The 20,167-nt window shown below is 34.8% G+C and overlaps 1 protein-coding gene across 4 annotated transcripts in view; it reads left to right on the plus strand.

Moving 5' to 3' along the window:
- The window catches only part of ARHGAP44 (Rho GTPase activating protein 44), a 114,517-nt gene that overhangs the window by 65,338 nt on the left and 29,012 nt on the right, over positions 1 to 20,167 (plus strand). For all 4 annotated transcript variants that reach the window (XR_012476014.1, XR_012476013.1, XM_074225156.1 and 1 more), the window contains exons 11-13: positions 15,556 to 15,636; positions 18,261 to 18,374; positions 18,826 to 18,917. Coding sequence is in view for 2 of the 4 variants with exons in the window: in XM_074225156.1 (XP_074081257.1) it covers positions 15,556 to 15,636; positions 18,261 to 18,374; positions 18,826 to 18,917 (287 nt within the window). In the remaining 2 variants the exon portion in view is untranslated. The remainder of the gene's footprint in view (positions 1 to 15,555; positions 15,637 to 18,260; positions 18,375 to 18,825; positions 18,918 to 20,167) is intronic.

Consider the following 20,167-nt stretch of genomic DNA (forward strand, 5'->3'; position numbering starts at 1 on the left):
AGATAGAAAGTTATGGATTAGGCTATGATACAATCAGATAGGTTCCTCACTGACTGGATATGAGACATAAAGAAAAGTTGTTGATGGTTCATTGTCATCATAACAGGAGGTCTCTAGTGGCATACTCCATAGATCTATGCTTGTTGCTGTACTGTTAAGTCTTAATTGGTTTGATCATCAAATTCACAGATGGAATTAATCTGACAACAATAGGCTCTTCACATTCTAGAGTACTGGACTGAATAAGGTACAATACTAGAGATAAATATGAATACATTTATTTAAGTCCAAAAAAAATCAACTTCAGAAGTGTCAGAAGCCATGTTGGTAAATAGCCAGTGTTCTAAAAAAGATTTGGGAATTATAGTGGATCTCAAGCTCATTGTGAGTCAGTAGTATGATTTGGCTGCCAAAAAAAAAAAAACTAATGTGTTCTTGGACTGTATTAAGAAAAGTATAGAATGGGTATTCCAAGAATGGGTAGTTTTCATTTATACTCTGCCCTCTTCAGAATTCATCTTAAGTTTTGTACACTATTTTGATCACCAACATTTTAGAATGCTGATAAGCTGAAGAGTGTCCAGAGGAGGGTAACTATGGTGGTGAAGGGCCTTGAGGCCATGACAGATGAAGATTAATTAACTGGGAATGTTTAGACTGGAGAAAATAACTGGGGGGGGGGGGGGGACATAACTGCTATCTTCAATTATTTGAAAGCCCTATCATGTGGAAGAAGGATTAACCTTGTTCCCATTGACCCTAGAAGATATAATCAGAAATATGGATAGAAATTGTAAGGCATTCATTTAGGCTCAATGTCAAGCAAAACTTCCTAACAAAAGTGGAATGGATAGCCTACAGGAATAGTGCCTTCGGGTGGCTAGGTGGCGTAGTGGATAAAGCACCAGCCCTGGAGTCAGGAGTACCTGGGTTCAAATCTGATCTCAGACACTTAATAATTACCTAGCTGTGTGGCTTTGGGCAAGTCACTTAAGCCCATTTGCCTTGCAAAAAAAAAAAAAACCTAAAAAAAAAGAAAGAAATAGTGGCTTACACTCCTTGGAGGTCTTTAAGCAAAGGCAGGATAGATACTTGTCAGGGAAACTTTGGAGAGAATTTCTTTAGGGTTGAAAAGCTAACTGCTCAATTTCCTTACAATTAAGATTCTATGATGATGAGAAATCACTTGATCTATCTGGGTCACAGTTTCTTCATCCATATAATAAGTTAAACTAAATATCAAAACTTCCTTCTAGTTATACAAATTTGTTTCTATAGTCTAACATCTTCAAACTGTATCTTCTTCTATTTTTGGTATTTTGAAACAGTTATAGCAGAAAGCATTAGTGATTCAAAAATCTGAATTTATGGTTGGCAAAGTGCTTCAAAGATAAATAAGGTCCTAAAATTACTTTTAAGGTAAAGAATTGCTATTTAACAACTATGAGCATTGTTGTGGTGAGGGCCTATTAATACTCAATCCTCCTTCCCTACTAGATAGAGTTAGACTTGTATCTGTGCCAGTCCTATCCTGTCTCCTTCTTGTTTGGGAGATTGAGTGGAAACAGTATTTAGGGTATGATTTTTTTCCTACCTCTTTCCCTCTGGAAATTTAATCAGACACATCTATTACAGTAATTAGCTCATTTTCTTCTCCCTTCCTGCCTATTCCCTTAGTGGTCCTCAGTTTCATGTGATGTTTAGGTAGCTTCAGCCAAACCACTGTTTACCTCAGTTTTTTCATCTCATCTGTGAAATGAGGGTAATAATAGCTCCTACCTCTTAAGGCTGTGAGGGTCAAATGAAATAACTGTAAATGTTTACTACATGTACTGGCACATAGGAAGTACTATAAACATGTTAAATTATTTCTTCTCTATTTTATGGAATATAATTATATCAGACAAAAATAATTAGTGATACTGTACACCCTATCAGCAACATGGGGGGGTAAAGTTCAACCTTGATGGACTTGCTTGTTCCATCAATGCAACAACCAGGGACAATTTCGGGCTGTCTGCAATGGAGAATATCATCTGTATCCAGATAAAGAGCTGTGGAGTTCAAACAAAGTTCGAGGATTATTCTCTTTAATTTAGAAAAAAAAAATTTTATTGTCTGATCTTGTTGTCTCTTATACTTTTTGTTTCTTCCTTAAGGATGTGATTTCTCTCTCATCACACTCAATTTGGATCAATGTACAACATGGAAACAAAATAAAGACTGACAGATTGCTTTCGGGGGGGGTGGAAGTAGGATTGGAAGAAAAATTCTAAAACTCAAAACTCAAATAAAATCTTTAAAAATTTAAAAAAATTAGTGATAGAATCATAATAGCTCAAAGACTACACCCAGAAAAATTCCTGATATTCCGACAGAAATGTAACTCTCTGCCCTAATTTAAATTCTTGTATATCTCTAGCTAATCCCTAGAATCATCAAGATTGTGACAGAAATCAAGATATAGAAAATTTTTAGGTAAAAGATATAAACACAGTATGTTATATCTATTATTGTACAGGAAAAAAGAAAAAAGTGGGGGAAGGGAAAGAGCAATCATCCCTTCCTTTTTTAAAGAACTGCCAGTCTTTAAATACCTCTAATTTCATTATCAATCTTTGTTTGTAAGTTGCTTGTAAGGACCAGGTGGCCTGCTTTCTCTTTCACAGCTCAGCCAGCTTTTAATTTCCCCTTCAATCTTTTATTTTAATTTCCACTTTTTTTTTTTTACTGTTGTCCCTGTTCCACCAATTCTTTTCAGCTCAGCTTGTTAAACCTTGGTTGAATCTAAAGACACTCCCTGCTGTTGCTTCTCAGTTCTCACAGATACTCTTCTTCTTAATCTGTGTTTCACAGACATCATATGCCCTTTCAAGAACTCCTTTTTCTTCTAAAGGGGACTAAGACAAAGCTTGTTCCTCTGACTTGGAAATACCATGATGTCAGGTAGTTCTTAAAACTCTATTATATTCAGATAATGAATTGACCTAGTTTTTCTCTTATAAGTTTTTCTCTTATATTATGTTGGTATTTAATTAAAATGAAATAATGATTATCAGTATTGTGTTTTTATATTACACATAAAAGCTATTATAAACCTTGAGGTCTCAGAAATCACTGAGCCCAACCAATATCTGAACAAAAAGATTCTCTAGAACATATTTTCTGGTCATCATGACTTTGTCTGAAGATTTGAATTGAAAAAGAACCCTTTACCTCTTCAGGTAGCTCATTTTACTTTTTATAAATCTAATTGTTAAAAAGTTTTCTCTCTGATATAAAACTTAAGACTATTCTTTATAACTCTTATGCATTGTTCTTACCCCATCTCATAGGGCTAAAGAGATCTAAACTTCAAGTACACAAAGAATTACTATCGTATTCCCAACAAATTTCTGTGCTTCAAGTTAAATATCCTCAGAGTTTCAAGGCCCTTTACTTCCTCTGGACACTTCACAACTTATCAATGTCCATCCTAAGATGTGGCACCCAGAATTTTAAAAACTTTTCCATATGTATTCTAATCATAAGATAATACTATTACTTCTGTATTTCAGTATACTGTACCTTTTTTATTTTTAAATATTTGATTTTTTAAAATTTCATGTAAAAATTTTTAACAATTTTTAAAATTTGGAGTTCAATTCTTTGACTCTTTCTTCTCCCCCTCATTGAGAATGTAAACAATTTGATAAAGCTTATATATGTGCAGTTATGTAAAACATTTCCATATTAGCCTTATTGTAGAAAAAACAGAGAGAAAAAAGAAAAATAAAGTAACAAGAAGTATCATTTGAATTGCATTCAAACTCCCTGGAGGTGGATAGCATTTTTCATAGTAAGTTCTTCAGAATTATCTTGGATCATTGTGTTACTGAGAATAGCTAAATCATTCACAGTTGATAATATAAAATATTTCTGGGACTGTGTACAATGTTCTCCTGGTTCTGTTGACTTCATTTTGCATCAGTATATATGTAAATCTTTCTAGGTTTTCCTGAAAGCATTCTGCTCATCATTTCTTATAATATATTGTATATATTGGACATAGTAAAAACAATATTGTGTGATATAAAACTATGAATGACTATGAATGACTTCGCTATTTTCAGTAGTATAATAATCCAAGACAATGAGGTCCAAAGGATTCATGATGAAAAATGCTATTTGCTCCAGAGAAAGAATTGATGTCTGAATACAGACAGAAGCATACTATTTTTCATTTTCATTCTTTTTATTCTTTTTTGTTAGGATCTTGTTGCACAAAATGACTAATATGGAAATGTTTTACATAGTTGCATATTTATAACCTATATCAGATTACTTGCTATCACAAGAAGAAGGAGAAAATGGAGAGAGAAAATAAAATTTGGAGCTCAAACATTATTAAAAAGTTGTTTTTACATGTTATTGGGGAAAATAAAATCTTATTTAAAAAAGAATTTGATGCCATTCCTTTTGGTATGCAAATATTTAGTTTTACTATCATTTCATGGTACTTCTTATCAAAATGTTGGTTTTCCTACTTATCATATTTAATTAAATCTATTTTTCTTTTTGCTTTGTCTGAGATCATGATTGCTACCCATGCTTTTTTTTTTATTTCAGCTGAAGCATAACAGCTTCTTTGCCTTCACTGTTTTGTCTCTGCTTCAGGTGTTTTTCTTGTAAACAACATATAGTAGGATTCTGGTTTTTAATCCTTTCTGCTATTTATTTCCTTTTTTTATAGATGAATTCATCCTATTCACATTCACAATTAAGATTATTAACTATATATTTCTCTCCATTCTACTTCTCTCCCCATTAATCCCCCCCCCTTTCTCTCTCCCTCAAGTGTTTTGCTTCTTCTGAACTTTTCCCCCAAATCACCTTCTCTTCTATCAACCCTCTACCTTCTTTTATGTCCTTTATTTCCTACTTCCTTTAGGGTAAAATATATTTCTATATACAATTCTGTATATAATCTATGTATAATATTTCTATATACAATAGGTAAGATATATTTCTATATATAATAATATGTAATATATATTATATACATATATATAAAGGTAATTCCCTATTTGAACCAATTTCAATGAGAGTAAAGTTCAAGCATTGTCTCACCCCCCACATCTTCCCCTCCACTGTAAAATCTCTTTTGTACCTCTTTTATGTAAAATAATTTCCCTATTCTACCTGTCCCTTTTCCATTCTCCTGCATCCCTCTTTCTCATATGTTAATTTTATTTTTGTGGATATCATCCCTTTATAGTCAACTCACATCCATACCATCTGTCTATATATACTTTTTTTCTAATTGCTATAATAAAGTTAAAGCTCTTAGTTAAAGTTAAAAGTATCAGCTTCCCATTTAGAAATGTAAACAGTAAAAGTAGAAATCCTTTATGATTTCTCTTTACTGTTTACCTTTTTATATTTCTCTGGAAACATATTTGAAAGTCAAGTTTTTTATTTAGTTCTTACAAGTCCTCAATTTCACTAACTTCCCATTTCCCCCCAAAAGATTATACTCAGTATTATTTTGTGAGTGATTCTTTGTTATAATCTAGCTCCTTTGTCCTTAAGAATAGCATATTCCAAGTCCACCAGTTCTTTAATGTTAAAACTGCTAACTTTTGTATGATCCTGACTGTGGTTCACAGTATTTGAACTGTTTCATTCTGGGTATTTGCAATATTTTCTCCTTGAACTGAGAGTTCTAGTATTTGGTTATAATATTCTGGGAGTTTTTCTTTTGGGTTTTCTTTCAGGAAGTGTCCAGTAGACTTTCAGTTTCTATTTTACCCTCTGTTTCTATGATATCAGAACCATTTGTCCTTTGATACTTTTTTGAAATTTTACATATGGGCTCTTTTTTAAATCATGATTTCATGTAGTCCAATAATTCTTAAATTATCTCTACTACATCTGCTTTTCATATGAATTGTTTTTCCAATAAGATATTTCACATTTTCTTCTATTTTTTCCCATTCTTTTTATTTTGTTTTATTGTTTCTTGATGTCTCATGGAATCCTTAGCTGCCACTTGTCTAGTTCTATATTTTAAGGAGGTCTCTTCTTCGGTGAGCTTTTACACCTCTTTTCCCATTTGGCCAGTTTTACTTTTTAAGGGATTCTTTTCTTCAGTAAATTTTTGGACCTTTTTTACTATGTGACCTATTCTGCTTTTTAAATATTATTTTCTTCAGTATTTTTGTGCCTCCTTTTTTAACTTGTTGCCTTTTTTCATGATTTTCTTACATCACACTCATTTCTCTTCCCAATTTTTTCTCTGCTTCTTTTATTTGATTTTTAAGATCCTTTTTGAGCTCTTCCAGAGCCTGAGACCAATTCACATTCTTCTTAACGATTTCCATAGCTGCTTTGATTCTATTGTCTTCTTCTGAATATGGTTTGATCTTTCCTTATTTCTGTGGTGTGGTGCTTTTTTATTGCTTGCTCATTTTTCCAACATATTTCTTTACTTTTAACTTTATGTAAAAATTGGACTCTGCTCCAGGGGAAGAGAGATGAGGAAGGGTAGCACTTTCTCAAACTTTAGGTGTTTTCAGAGTTAATTCTGGGATTCTATAGGTTTTAAGTTCTTCAAAGATGTTAGGCTCTAAAGAGAGATGTGACCTCTGTTCTCCAGTTTGAGAGTTACTAGAGGCACTCTTTTTATCCCTGAAGCTGTGGCCAGAGCTCTCACACTTACTAGTATTCCTCCTTGTCCTAAGAATATTACCTCAATCTAGGTATGGGCAATGCAACGGAGTTCTTCTCCCAGTGCCAGAAAAGGATGCCCTTTAATCTTCTTCTGACCAGTTGTCTCTCTTCCTTACTTTGTGAATTGAGTTCTCAAAGTCATGGCTACTGATATATAAGCCCATAAGACCTGTGACTGACTTGTCAGATCACTGTGCTGAACTGTGTTTCTCTCTTACCCCAGTGAGACATAACTTTCTGCCAACTTTCTAAGGCACTATGGGCTGGAAAATTATTTTAACCTTTCCTTTTGTTGAATCTGTTGCTCCAGAATTCATTTTTGGGGTGTTATTTTAATATTGTCTGAAGGGGAACTTGGCAGAGCTCAGTAAGACCTTTCTTTTATTCCACCATTCATTGTGCCTTTATTTTTTCTTTTTTTTAATTTATTTTTATTAAAGATATTATTTGAGATTTACAATTTTCCCCCCAATCTTACTCCCCCCCCCCATGGAAAGTAATCTATCAATTGGGTGTGATGAGAGAGAACTCATATCCTTAAAGGACAAGAAGTCTAAGAGGTAACAAGATCAGACAATAAGATATCTGGTTTTTTTCCTAAATTAAAGGGAATAGTCCTTGAACTTTGTTCAAACTCCACAGCTTCTTATCTGGATACAGATGGCACTCTCCTTTGCAGACAGCCCAAAATTGTTCCTGATTGTTGCACTGATGGAATGAGCAAGTCCTTCAAGGTTGATCATCACTCCCATGTTGCTGTTAGGGTGTACGGTGTTTTTTCTGGTTCTGCTCATCTCACTCAGCAGCAGTTCATGCAAATCCCTCCAGGTTTCCCTGAAATCCCGTCCTTCCTGGTTTCTAATATAACAATAGTGTTCCATGACATACATATACCACAGTTTGCTAAGCCATTCCCCAATTGAAGGACATTTACTAGATTTCCAATTCTTTGCCACCACAAACAGGGATGCTATAAATATTTTTGTACAAGCAATGTTTTTACCCTTTTTCATCATCTCTTCAGGATATAGACCCAGTAGTGGTATTGCTGGGTCAAAGGGTATGCACATTTTTGTTGCCCTTTAGGCGTAGTTCCAAATAGCTCTCCAGAAGGGTTGGATGAGTTCACAGCTCCACCAACATTGTAATAGTGTCCCAGATTTCCCACAACCCTTCCAACAATGATCATTATCCTTTCTAGTCATATTGGCCAATCCGAGAAGTGTGAGGTGGTACCTCAGAGAAGCTTTAATTTGCATTTCTCTAATAATTTCATTGTGCCTTTATTAATGAAGATGATCCAATTGGAGTTTTTTTTTGGCTGGTATATTAGTGTTTAACCCATTGTAGTTCATTAAAAATTTCACTTGGTTTTGAGAACCTTTTTGTTAGTCACATCATCTTCATCTTGTATTTATAAATAATGATTATTATAATAACATTTTTATAGAGTTTTAAATTTTCCAGGCACTATCCTAGGTATTTTATAATTATTAGCTCATTCTGTTTTCACAACAACACTGAGATGTAGGTAGTATTATAATTTCCATTACATATATGTATATGGAAATATATATCAGAAGACCAGGCAGTCAGAGATCAAGTGACTTGACTAGGGTCATAGAGCTAGTAAATGTCTGAGTCTGGATATGAATTCATATTTTTCCTGATTTCAGGACAATACTGCCTAGATGCTTTCATATATACATATATAAAAATATAAGGACATATATATGGTTTATTATATATATGTATATATTTATATGGATACATACATATTTTACTTCTTCACAGACTGTTCACCCTCCCTGTTTTAGTTCTCCAATAACTATTGTGTTGTACTTCTCATACTCATATAATAGAATTAGAAGAACATTGCATTTTAAAAAAAAGAGTACCTTATTCTCATGAACAGCTTGTGGACCTAAATTGAGCTTTGAAATGTTCTGAAGAAAATTCAGCCTTCTTTCTTCTTTCTTTTAATTCTTAGCCCAGTTTAGCTATTTATACACGTTGTCATATATATATATATATATAGAGAGAGAGATATAGATATATAGATATATATTATAGATATATAGATATGTACTATTATATTTATATGTATATATAGACATATAACTTTATATCTATATAGATATGTACTGATGGACTAGCTTTATTTGTTGTCATCAATTGTATACCATTATCTGGTTGGTAGTCTTTCTTCATATACCTGGTCTTTTTTTATATATGAATGGTCAGGTAAAACCCAATTTCCTAAGGACAGACACTCAATTTGCATACCCCACTGTAACTCAGAACTCCTGATTTTAAAACATACCTATCACAATTGGTTTCCCAGGGTGGCATGGGGTTTATAGCTTGAGCCAAGGAAGCTAGCAACAGACATTACTCTGAGAAGAGTTTAATTGGCTTTATCAGACTAAACATAGAGGTTAATGACCCCCAAAATATTTCAGAAATGCCATTTTTAGAGAAAAGAATAATATGCAAATCAAAAATGTGCAGATCAGAAACTGAAAGAAGTTTCTCCCTTATCACACCACACAGACTGCCAGACTTCCTTTTCTTGCCAAGTTTATGTTAAAGGAGAATGTTATTCTGGACGTTTGGCAAGTTGGAAAGTAAAGGGTGAGTAACAGTGATTGTCAGCCAAACTTTGTACACCCAAGGTGGGATGATGATGTGGGGGAAACAGCCCAATCTTTGTACCCAGCATATCTGCTCTAAATCTGTTTCCTATAACTATAAAACTTTCTGACACACTCTCTGATCCTTAGAGTGTGAGCTAGAGTACATCCAAGAAACCTACAGAATGAAGAAGAGAATTAAAAGGGAGTTGAGAGTCTGAAGGAATAGGAGGGAGAATTAAAGAGAGAGTTGAAAAGGAGCAAGTTAGAAGCTAGAGAGGAGGTTGGTCAAATATCTTTTGTATAATAATTCAGTCTTTTTTCTCTTTATTATGTAATGCTAAGGAACCTTCTCTACTTAATCTTGTAAGGAAAAGGGTTAAGTCTCATGGAAGAATCAAATTCACATCTGGGGGTAACACAGTATGCAATGATCTCTCTGTTCACCTTGACTTCTCTGCTCTATGTGACACTGCTCAAGAGTACCTCTTCTAAGAATTCTCCTTCTAGCTTCAAACAGTGGACTAACCTGCTTTTCAACCAATCTCTTCAACTGTACTTTCTTTGTTGACTTCAAACGCTCCTCTATGACCATCTATCTCCTAAAAATGTTTGTTACTCAAGGCCCAGCCCTTGACTTTCTGGTCTTCTCTCTTTAAATTATGTCCTATGTATTCTATGTATTGGGAATGTTCGTGTAGTCTTACAGCTTCACCTATCACCTCCATACTGATGACTCCCAAGTCTTCCTCTCCAGACTAAACTTCTTTTCAGATCTCCAGTTTTATACCACCTACTGCCTACTAAATCTCAAATACAATAATACAAAAATTATATTCAACTTAACCTAGCTCACAAAGTGCTATGCTGTGTTCTATAAAATGAAAGGATGGAAGTAATTTATCTCTAAGGACTATTTTGGCACTGAGTCTAGGCACTAAGTCCTCTGTATCTTCTAGATGACAAGTTTAAGATCCCTTGAATCATCTTTGAAACTCCATCACTTCTGTCTAATCATTTACCTAGTCCAACTTATTTCACTTTCAGTATATATGTCAAAGCAATTTGTCCTTTTTTTATTCCCATAGCCACAACATGGTTCTAAAGTTTTGCTAGCTCATCAATAAAAATAATACCTTGAATTTATATAGTATTTTAAGGTTTGCAAAATGCTTTATCAATATCATTTCATTTGATCTTCACTACAACTCTGTGATTTAGATATTATTTGTTATTGTTCTCTTTTTGGGGGATGAGGAAATTGAGGCAAGAAAGGACAAGTGACTTGCCTAGGGAAACATCTAATAAGTGTCTGAGGCAGAATTTAAACTTAGGTTTTCCTGATTCCTAGTCCTCTGTTTAATCTATTGTACCACCTACCTGTCCAACACCTTGCTGGTCTCATGATTAAATAATCAAGGAATCTGAAAGTTGTACTAGTCCAGTCTTCCAATATAGGAATCCTTTCCTACTACATTCCTTACAAATCTAGTTTGTACTAGCATGGTGAAAGGCAGATCAAGATGGCAGATCAAAAGAAGGAATATAGACCAACTTCCCCCACAATTACTTCAAAAAAGATGCAAGAAAATCACAAGACTGAGGAATGATGTAAGGAAAAGACACAAAAATGACACAGGTAAGTGACCAAGACAGGACATATGGATCATTATTGGGCCAAGATTGTGGACTCAGTTTGGGCCTAGGTCAGCAGTTTGGAATCTTCCAGAAATGTATCATGAACTTAGCCTCTGGGCTCCAAAGAAGTAGAAGTGTAAGGGATTGCAGAAACTAGACCACCAGCACAGTGTACTGGCATCCAAAGTGACTCAACATTAGACCCAGAATAGCAGCAGAGAGGTGTCACAGAAGGACTGTGACAACCCTACATCTTTGATCAGAACCAAGGCAACATTGCATGGCCACCAAGAGTGAATTGCAAAACTCATCTCTGGGTCCAGGACAGGGTTGAACCAGCATTACACTCAAAGAAATTGGGGAATTAGTCCCATATCTTGTGCCCAGAATAGGAATAGATTAGCAGCACAATCATTCTAAACCTGTTGAACCTTTCAGCTAGCTGAAAGGGGATCTGCAGTGTTTCCTGGAGTACTACTCAGAGACAAGTCTTCCACTCTGCCTAAACATAAACTGGAGTCTGGAGCCTGGAAAATCCAGATGGGTACTGATAACACTGTACCCTTGATGTGATTCCATGAAGCCCACTGAAAGTCTGAGGCTCCCTGGCTCAAACTGCCCTTGTGATCTTGAAGAACACGGCACCCATCCAAAGAATGTAATGGCAAGAACCTAGATAAACAAGGCCAGCATCATCCAAAACCACAACAGTCCTGCCACAAGTCCTGTCTACAGGAATTTGATACTATAGGCTAAATAAGGCTAAAAGAATGACTAAGCCAAATAAGATAACTATTATGATAGACAAGACACAAGAAGCATTAAAAGAATACAAATGAAATGGAAGAAAATAAGAATTTATTATGCTTGGCAATGAAGGGGAAAAAATTACAATCAAAAAGAAAAACAATTCATGCCCTCAATAAGTTTACCTTCTAGTGGAGGTTATTGAAAGGAGATATAACTCACAAAAGGGAACCAAAAGTGAATGGGGTGGGGATGAGGGAGTGTGAGGGCATAAGGACACAGTTTTGGAGTCCAGAGGAAAGCAGGAAAGGACAAAGTGGAGAATGAAGACAGGCCAGCCTCAACCCATCCACAGAATGAAGGCTTCTGGAGGAATCACCAGCAGAAGAGGGACAGGCTTTGTGCAGGGATATAATATTGTGAGTAGATTCAGTTTTTTCTAGAGAAAAGAGACTGTAGACATTGAGGAAAGTTCCAGGACAAGTCAGAGATAAAGGGGGCAGAAAATTCTTCAATAGGGCCAGCCAGGAATGAGGAAATAAAAAGAAAGAATTGGAAAAGAAACACTGGAAGGAAAGACTTGGAGAACTAACAGCTTGCTACAAGAGGTATAAAACCAAACTTACTTATTGATTCACTGCAAATAAGAATGAATTGAACAGAAGTTTATTGCCCCATGAGAGAACAAGAACTATTAAAACAAATTCCAAAGCTCAAAAAAAATTTTTAAAAATAAGATATCTCATATCAAAAATAACTGACCCAAGAAATAGATCAAGGAAAACTAATTTAAGTATCACTAGACTACCTGAAAGAAAATTCCAAGAAAGGAGGCTGGATATCATATTTCCATAAATCATCGAAGAAAACTACCCAGACATATTAGAACCAAAGGACAAAGGGGAAAGAGAAAAATCCCCAAAATGGGTTTCTTTTCCAACATTCCAGGAATGTTGTAGACCAAATCCAGAGTCTCCTGGCCCAAAAAAAATTATAATGAAAACAAGTCAGAAAAAGCTCAAGCACTGAAGGGCAACAGCTAGATTCGCACAGCATTTAATATCTTCCAAGAGACAAAAGATTGGATTTACACCCAAGAATACTTACTCATCAAAACTAAATATAAACCTATGATGGGGGGGTATGAAGGGGGAGGATGGAATGGATTTTTAAATTAAACAGAGGACATTCAAACATTCCTGATTATAAGACTAAAGCTGAATGTAAACTTCCCTAAGGAAAGATCACTGCAAGCAATCAGAAATAGAATCCAGGCCCTGAGAAATCATTGTTAGCATCACTAAAGACTTGAATGCTATTACTAGGCCTGGAGTCAGAAAGACCTGAGGTCAAATCTACCCTCAGATACTTAACTACTGTCTGACCCCAGACAAGTCACTTAATTTCTATTTGCCTCTGGAGATGAAAATGGCAAACCATTCCTATATCTGTGGATAGTGTTGGTGTGATATAGTCCCCTGGAAGCTCTGGAAGAGTCAGACACAACTGAACAACAATGATAAAAAAGTCAAAGAACATAGAATTCAGTATTTTAAAAGGCAAAATATACAAGCTTACAACAAACACATCAACATTAAGTATGATTCTACAGGAGGGGGAAAATGGACCTTATTAAAAATAGGGATCTTCTAAAAGTTCCTGATTAAAAAGATCAGTCAAGGGGTGCCTAGGTAGTGCAGTGGATAGAGCACTGGCCCTGGAGTTAGGAGTACCTGAGTTCAAATTTGACCTCAGACACTTAATAATTACCTAGCTGTGTGGCCTTAGGCAAGTCACTGAACCCTATTTGCCTTGCAAAAACCTTAAAAAAAAAAGATCAGACAAGTAGAAACTTTGAAATACAAATATGAGTAAAGGGAAACTTAAAAAGGCAAATGTCAGTAAGTAGTTCAGAAGGACTTTATATGTATGAATTTTCTAATGGGAATAATTTGCAAAAAGCCTAAAAAAAAAGAAAAGAAAGTATATCCTCAAAATTACTAAACTGTGTATATCCTTTGATACTCCTATTTCACTGTAATCCCAAAGAGGTCAAAGAAAAAGAAAAAGACCCATTTCAACCAAAATATGTGTTGACAAAAACCTGGAAGCTAATGGAAGTAATTGAGGAATGGCTAGACAAATTATGTATTAGGACTGATGAAGAGTGAAGTGAACAGGTCAGGGAAAACAATTAATATAACAATACTGTGAAAGTAAACAATTTTGAAAGCCTTAACTCACATCAGTGCAATGACTAATCATGATTCCAGAGAACCTGTATTAATGCATACTATCCCTCTTCACCCACACCTGACAAAGAAGTGATGGAATACTTTTGAACATGGTCAATGTGTAAATTTTTTCTTAATTAATGTATTTTGTTAGACTAGTTTTGTTTATGATTTTCTTTCTTTTTTAATGAGAAACATTTTTTCATTAGGGGAACAAAATCTATTTTTGTTCTTTGAAAAAATGAAATTTTATTTTAAAAAACTTAACTAATGGTTTTATAACTGCCTGGAAACAATGAGAAACTAACTAAAGGTATATAGTTAATATGTACTATATACTGAACTTGGAGTCAAATCTTTTTGACTCTGAGGCCAGCTACTCCATGCAGCCTCCCCTTAGAAAAGCTGGTTCAGGGGCAGCTAGGTGGAGCAGTGGATAAAGCACCAGTCCTAGAGTCAGGAATACCTGGGTTCAAATCCGGTCTCAGACACTTAATAATTACTTAGCTGTGTGGCCTTGGGCAAGCCACTTAACCCCATTTGCCTTGCAAAAAACCTAAAAATTAAAAAAAATTAAAAGAAAGAAAAGAAAAGCGTGTTCAATATGATTTTAAAAAAATAAAAGCAGAAGTAAGATTAGGGGAAAAATTATGAAACTCAAAATCTTTAAGTACAAAAAAAGAGATAAAAGCAAAATCTTTAGAATTATTAATGAGATGAAAACATAAAAATTGGTGTAAAAAGTCAGCAAATAACTGTAATTCTCATTTGTCATTAAGAATGATATAAAAATTTCTTGGTCTTTTATCAGCAGTAGATCTAATATACTTCACTGATACCACCTCTCTCAGCTATCCCCTATTCTTATCTGTTTTAGCAAATGTTTAGACTTCATAGAGAAGACATAGGGATGTGATTGCTCTCTACAGGTCATTAAAACATGTGACTGAGAGATTAGTTTTGTTCTGCTCAATCCCAGTGGGTAGAATAATGGGTGGAAAAATGCAGGAAGCCAGATTTCAACTTCAAAGGAGTTGCTACTTCAAGAAAAGAATAGATGATTGTCAGGAATATTTTAGAGAAGATACAAATGGGAAGTAAAGATTGAATTGGATAGCTTTTAAGATCTCTTCTAACTCTGGGGTGCTATGTGATGCTGCTCTGTAATAGAAGCAACTAGTGAAATTAGACATTATGGGTTTAAGGAAATGGAAAGAAAAAGCAGCCACATTTGTAATAGAAAAATATTATAAGTGTGTGAGATTTGGGAACATGGGGCTTCTACAAGAAAAGGGATAAAACTTTGAACATATGATGTAGAAGTCAAACTATAAGAATGCTAAACTTTACCAAGTGGCCATGAAAGGGTAACTTCAGGTGGGAGGGTTACAGCTACAGGGCCAATCAGGTTCAGGCTCTCCTCTTAAAGAACGGTGAATCAGCCTGGCTGGTAGAAGTCATTTTGATCTGGCACTGAATGGTCATTGAGGAATGGAGTTGAAGGACTGCTTAATGAGGCTAAATCCCATTATCAGTCAAATAGGTAGATTTCATTCATTTTTAGCCAACAACTTTTCATCTTAATCTTTCAGCATCCAAGATCAAGATAAGATGCTTCAGGCCCTATGGAATACATGTGAAAAACTTCCCAAGGCCAATCATAACAATATCAGGTAAGGGGAAATGGAAAGCATCTAGACAATGTTCATTTTCTTGTTTCTGATCTTCCTTAGAAGTTAGAATTTGAATGGACTCCAGTTTCTGTGACTCGGTATCTAGATGACCAACAATTTTTCTATTAATAATCCAATAGGTATTTAGCATATATTTGACATTGCAAACACTAGTTATCTTAAAAAGGTACTTATTGATGACTGTTGTATGCTAGTTTTAATATGTTTTTTCAATAAATGTTTTCCCAAAAATTTTCCAATAAGATCCTTCAAGAAGTAACCCAGGGGCTATCACCACTATCAACAACTTCAAGATGCCATTGACAAAGAGCCTCTTTATCTTTACCAGGAACCTCATGACTCATTGATATGTACCTGAATATTCAAGTGACTTCATCAGCAGAAACTTGCTGAACTTTCCTGCTTTTCTTCTTGCAGAAGCATTGTCTAGCCAGTAGATATGACTTGTTCCTCCCCTTTGTTTTTCTGAGACTGGCCTTTTTGTTCTAAGAACTTTGTTTTTTGAAGAAACTAGTGTGAGCAAAGAAAAAAAACAGCTTCTGTTCTGTAGCTCAGGAGTTTACCTAAAAACCAGTTGTCAATGAATGTAGACATTTAAAACAGTCCTCTTCAGTGTCAATATTATCTCCAATTCTCCCAGACCCCTTTTTAAATTGCCTAGATTTATTTACATTTTCTCTAGCACATTTCTCCCAAAGAGAACAATGTACTCCTATCCTGCCCAGACTATTATTCTTACTTCCTAGGGATATTGTGAGAATAGGTGAAATAGGTTGAGAACTCCTTTATTAGGATCTTACTTTCTTACTTGCATGAAATGATGCTTAGTGAAGTGAGCAGAACCAAGAGAATATTGTACATATTAACAGCAATGATGTGTGATGATGAACTTTAATGAGCCTAGCTCTTATCAGTAGGTCAGTGAACACAAATAATTCTAAAAGATTTATAATGGAAAATGTCATCCATATCCAGAGGAAAAAACTATGGAGTCTGAATGCAGACCAAAGCATACTATTTTCACTTTTTAAAACTTGTTTTAGGTTTTTTACTTTCTTGTGTTTTTTTTCCCCTTTAGTTCTGATTCATCATTCATAACATGATTAATATGAAACTATGCTGAACATGATTGTACCTATATCTAATTACTCATTGTCAGGGGGAAGGGGAAGGGAAGGTAGAAAAATTGGAACTCAAAAATTTACAAAGAAATGAATGTTGAAAACTATCTTTGCATGTAAGTGAAAAAATAAAATTTGAGGGTAAAAAAAAAAAATCTTCCTTCCTGAGTATTAGTAGAACATTGCTCTACTAATGGGCAACCAGTGATAAGTGGCCTTAGTGGAATCCTCACTTTTCATAAGGAATATCCCTCACTAAGTTTTGATTCTATTTTTGGACTCAATCCTTATCTCATTTATTAACATGTCAAGTCACCTATTTGCAGATTCTGTGATTTTTCACAAGAGTTTCTTACTACCACTCTTGAGCTTTATCTGCTGATACTCCCCCTCCACTGCATGGTTTTCAGGGATGTCTTCTGATCCACTGGCTATATAATTAAATAATGTCCCATTTTTTTCTGGGATATCAATATCATTATTTGTATATATACATTTGTATGTTGTGTGATTGTATTTAACATTCAGTATCACGTAAGATGGTTTTCAGTAGTTTTAACAGTAATGCTTTAATAGTGGATGAAGCAAATGCCACAACAAATTTCTTTTTTTTCTTTTTAAATATATTTTCTCAGCCAGTCTTTCTCCTTGCCCCCAATGTGTTTATAGTCTATTGTGCCAGAACTAGGATCATCAAACACATGTGACAGGTTTACCTCAAATCCTTCTTTAGGGGGCGGCTAGGTGGTGCAGTGCATAGAGCACCAGCCTTGGAGTCAGGAGTACCTGAGTTCAAATCTGGTCTCAGACACTTAATAATTACCTAGCTGTATGGCCTTGGGCAAGCCACTTAACCCCATTGCCTTGCAAAACCTAAAAAAAAAAAAATCAAATCCTTCTTTGATATATCAGATTTCTTAAACTCCCAGATCTATTAAGCTATCCCTATAGGGAAAAGAAATATTAATTTCTAAAGATACTTTTCTGATTATGGGTTTATCACTTCCTTCTTCCATGTAAGTCTGACTCTAATTGAATACAAATGTCACTGTTAGAGAAAAAGAGAAGATGGCAGAACATGTTTTTTTTTGTGATGTGATAACATTTTCTTCAAGTGAATAGTGAGTAGTGAAGAATAGTGATGAATTTCTTAGAGATGGTATTTATTGAAAACAGATACAGGCATCTTACTGAGATCTGAGCATGTCTTTTTCTGACAAAAGTATATAGCAGGAATGACTTAGCCCTAAGACATGAGGACAATGATTTTATTCACATTTTTTATAGCATTTTAGGATTTACAAAGCATTTTCCTCGTAAAATCATTATGTTGCCAAAGAAAGTGTTAAGAGGTACCTCTTTAGAATATGTGGATTAAATAAATATATAGTATGAGTTCTTGGTTAGTTGAGCTGCACAGAACAAAATCCCTGTTCAGGCATCTTGCCCTTTTTCAGTGAATATCATTTGATTTCCTTTCAGATACTTGATCAAGTTTTTAGCTAAATTATCAGAATTTCAAGACACAAACAAGATGACCCCCAGTAACATGGCTATTGTACTAGGACCCAACTTGTTGTGGCCACAAGCTGATGGGTGAGTAAAGCGCAAGGAGTTGAGAGTGATGTTAGTGGGAAAGAACAATAGGGAAATGTAAAGCAATTACTAGCAGTGTTCATGTTTCAAGCCATTGCAACCCTCTCATGTTGGCTTTGTGGAATATTGCTTTGTTCACAAGAAGGTGATACCATATGCTACTGAAGCACTTCCTTTCTCCATCTCTCCCACCTGTATTGTTGTCATTCTCAGCTCAGGATGAGCCTGGATAAAATGTAGATAAGTGCTAAGTTAGCTTGGGTATCAAAATAAGTCTTCATGGCAGGGGCAAGAATTTATAGAAAACTTTTGCAGGACTCTTCATAACACTGTCTTCTCAGACATAGTCTTGACTAAAAGTTTCAAATACTTTTGGCATAAGTAATGATTCTTGGAGTTCCCAAGACATCTCTGCCTTTCTTTGTCTGTGACCTTCTATTATATGTTTTAGGAATATTACTGAGATGATGACCACAGTTTCTCTGCAGATCGTTGGAATCATTGAGCCTATCATCCAACATGCTGATTGGTTCTTCCCTGGGGGTATGTAATGGGTGATGCTAGCTTGTGAGGACCAATGTCTGGTGGGCACCAGTAGGAGATAGGAAGCCTAGGATAACAAAGATCACTGAAAAATCCAAGGTCATCGAAAATGATGCATTGCTATCTTAAGTGTTTTCTATATATACTATGTTCACTTTCAAATACATCAAAAAGGGCATGTCCCTGCCTATTGGCACAATGAGCAATCCTGTTTAGAGAGAATTTTTTTAACCCCAAGCCACTATTACATGAGAAAGCTAGTCTCTTGCCTTTTAGTGTAATAAGTCATTTAGTGATCTGTCAGTCTTTTAATTCAGATGGCAAAGACATTCAATAAAAGTCTGATGAATATAGAATTCATATAAACATAGGTTAGTAAAACTGAAATGGATCTTAAAGATCAGAACCTGCTCATTTTATAGCTAAAGCAAATGAGGTTCAAAGAGATAAAGTGATAACTTAGTAAGTATTTATGAACTCTCTATTATTGTCTTATTTATCTATACATATATTTATATAGATATATAGACATATATATGATAGTCATATATTTGATGACTTATTTTTCTAATAGTGATATATTTTGGTGATTTATCTAGACTCTGTGGTCCTATTCTATTCATAATTAGCATATATAAATAAGAGACTGGTTTCCTTATTAGTCTCATAAATTATCTATGAAGACTTTTTTTCCAAAAAGGAGTTCTAGAAATGTTTTGAGGAATAAATAGCACTGTCATCCAAATAAATGTAAAATCCTAGCATTAGAGTTAGAGAGCCTCTTAGACATGATCTAGGATAACCCCATCATTTCATTTAACAGATAAGAAAAATAAGGACCAAAGAAGGACTTTACTTAGATTATACAATAGCAGGACAGGAATCATATTTCTGATTTGTTATATTTAGTATATTTTCTGCTTCACCACATTGCATTTACAAGGACTGAATCTGTGATCTTTGTCTTATTAACATTCCCCTGTCGTCATCATGTATAGGCTATTCCACAATGCTTAGAATATATCCCCTCCTCACTTCTATCTCTTAGAATCTCTAGCTTCCTTTAAGGTTCAGCTCAGTTACCATTTCCTCTATGAATCTTGCTCTCATAAGATACTAGTGCCTTCCTATTACCCACCAAAAAATTATCATGTATTTAATTTGTATATATTTAATATTTATTTGTAAGTGTAATATTGGTTCCCACAAGAAAAGGTAATTTCCTTGAAGGTGGATACTATATCTTTTTG

This window comes from Macrotis lagotis, chromosome 2 (genome assembly GCF_037893015.1).
Source record: "Macrotis lagotis isolate mMagLag1 chromosome 2, bilby.v1.9.chrom.fasta, whole genome shotgun sequence".
Classification (NCBI taxonomy): domain Eukaryota; kingdom Metazoa; phylum Chordata; class Mammalia; order Peramelemorphia; family Peramelidae; genus Macrotis; species Macrotis lagotis.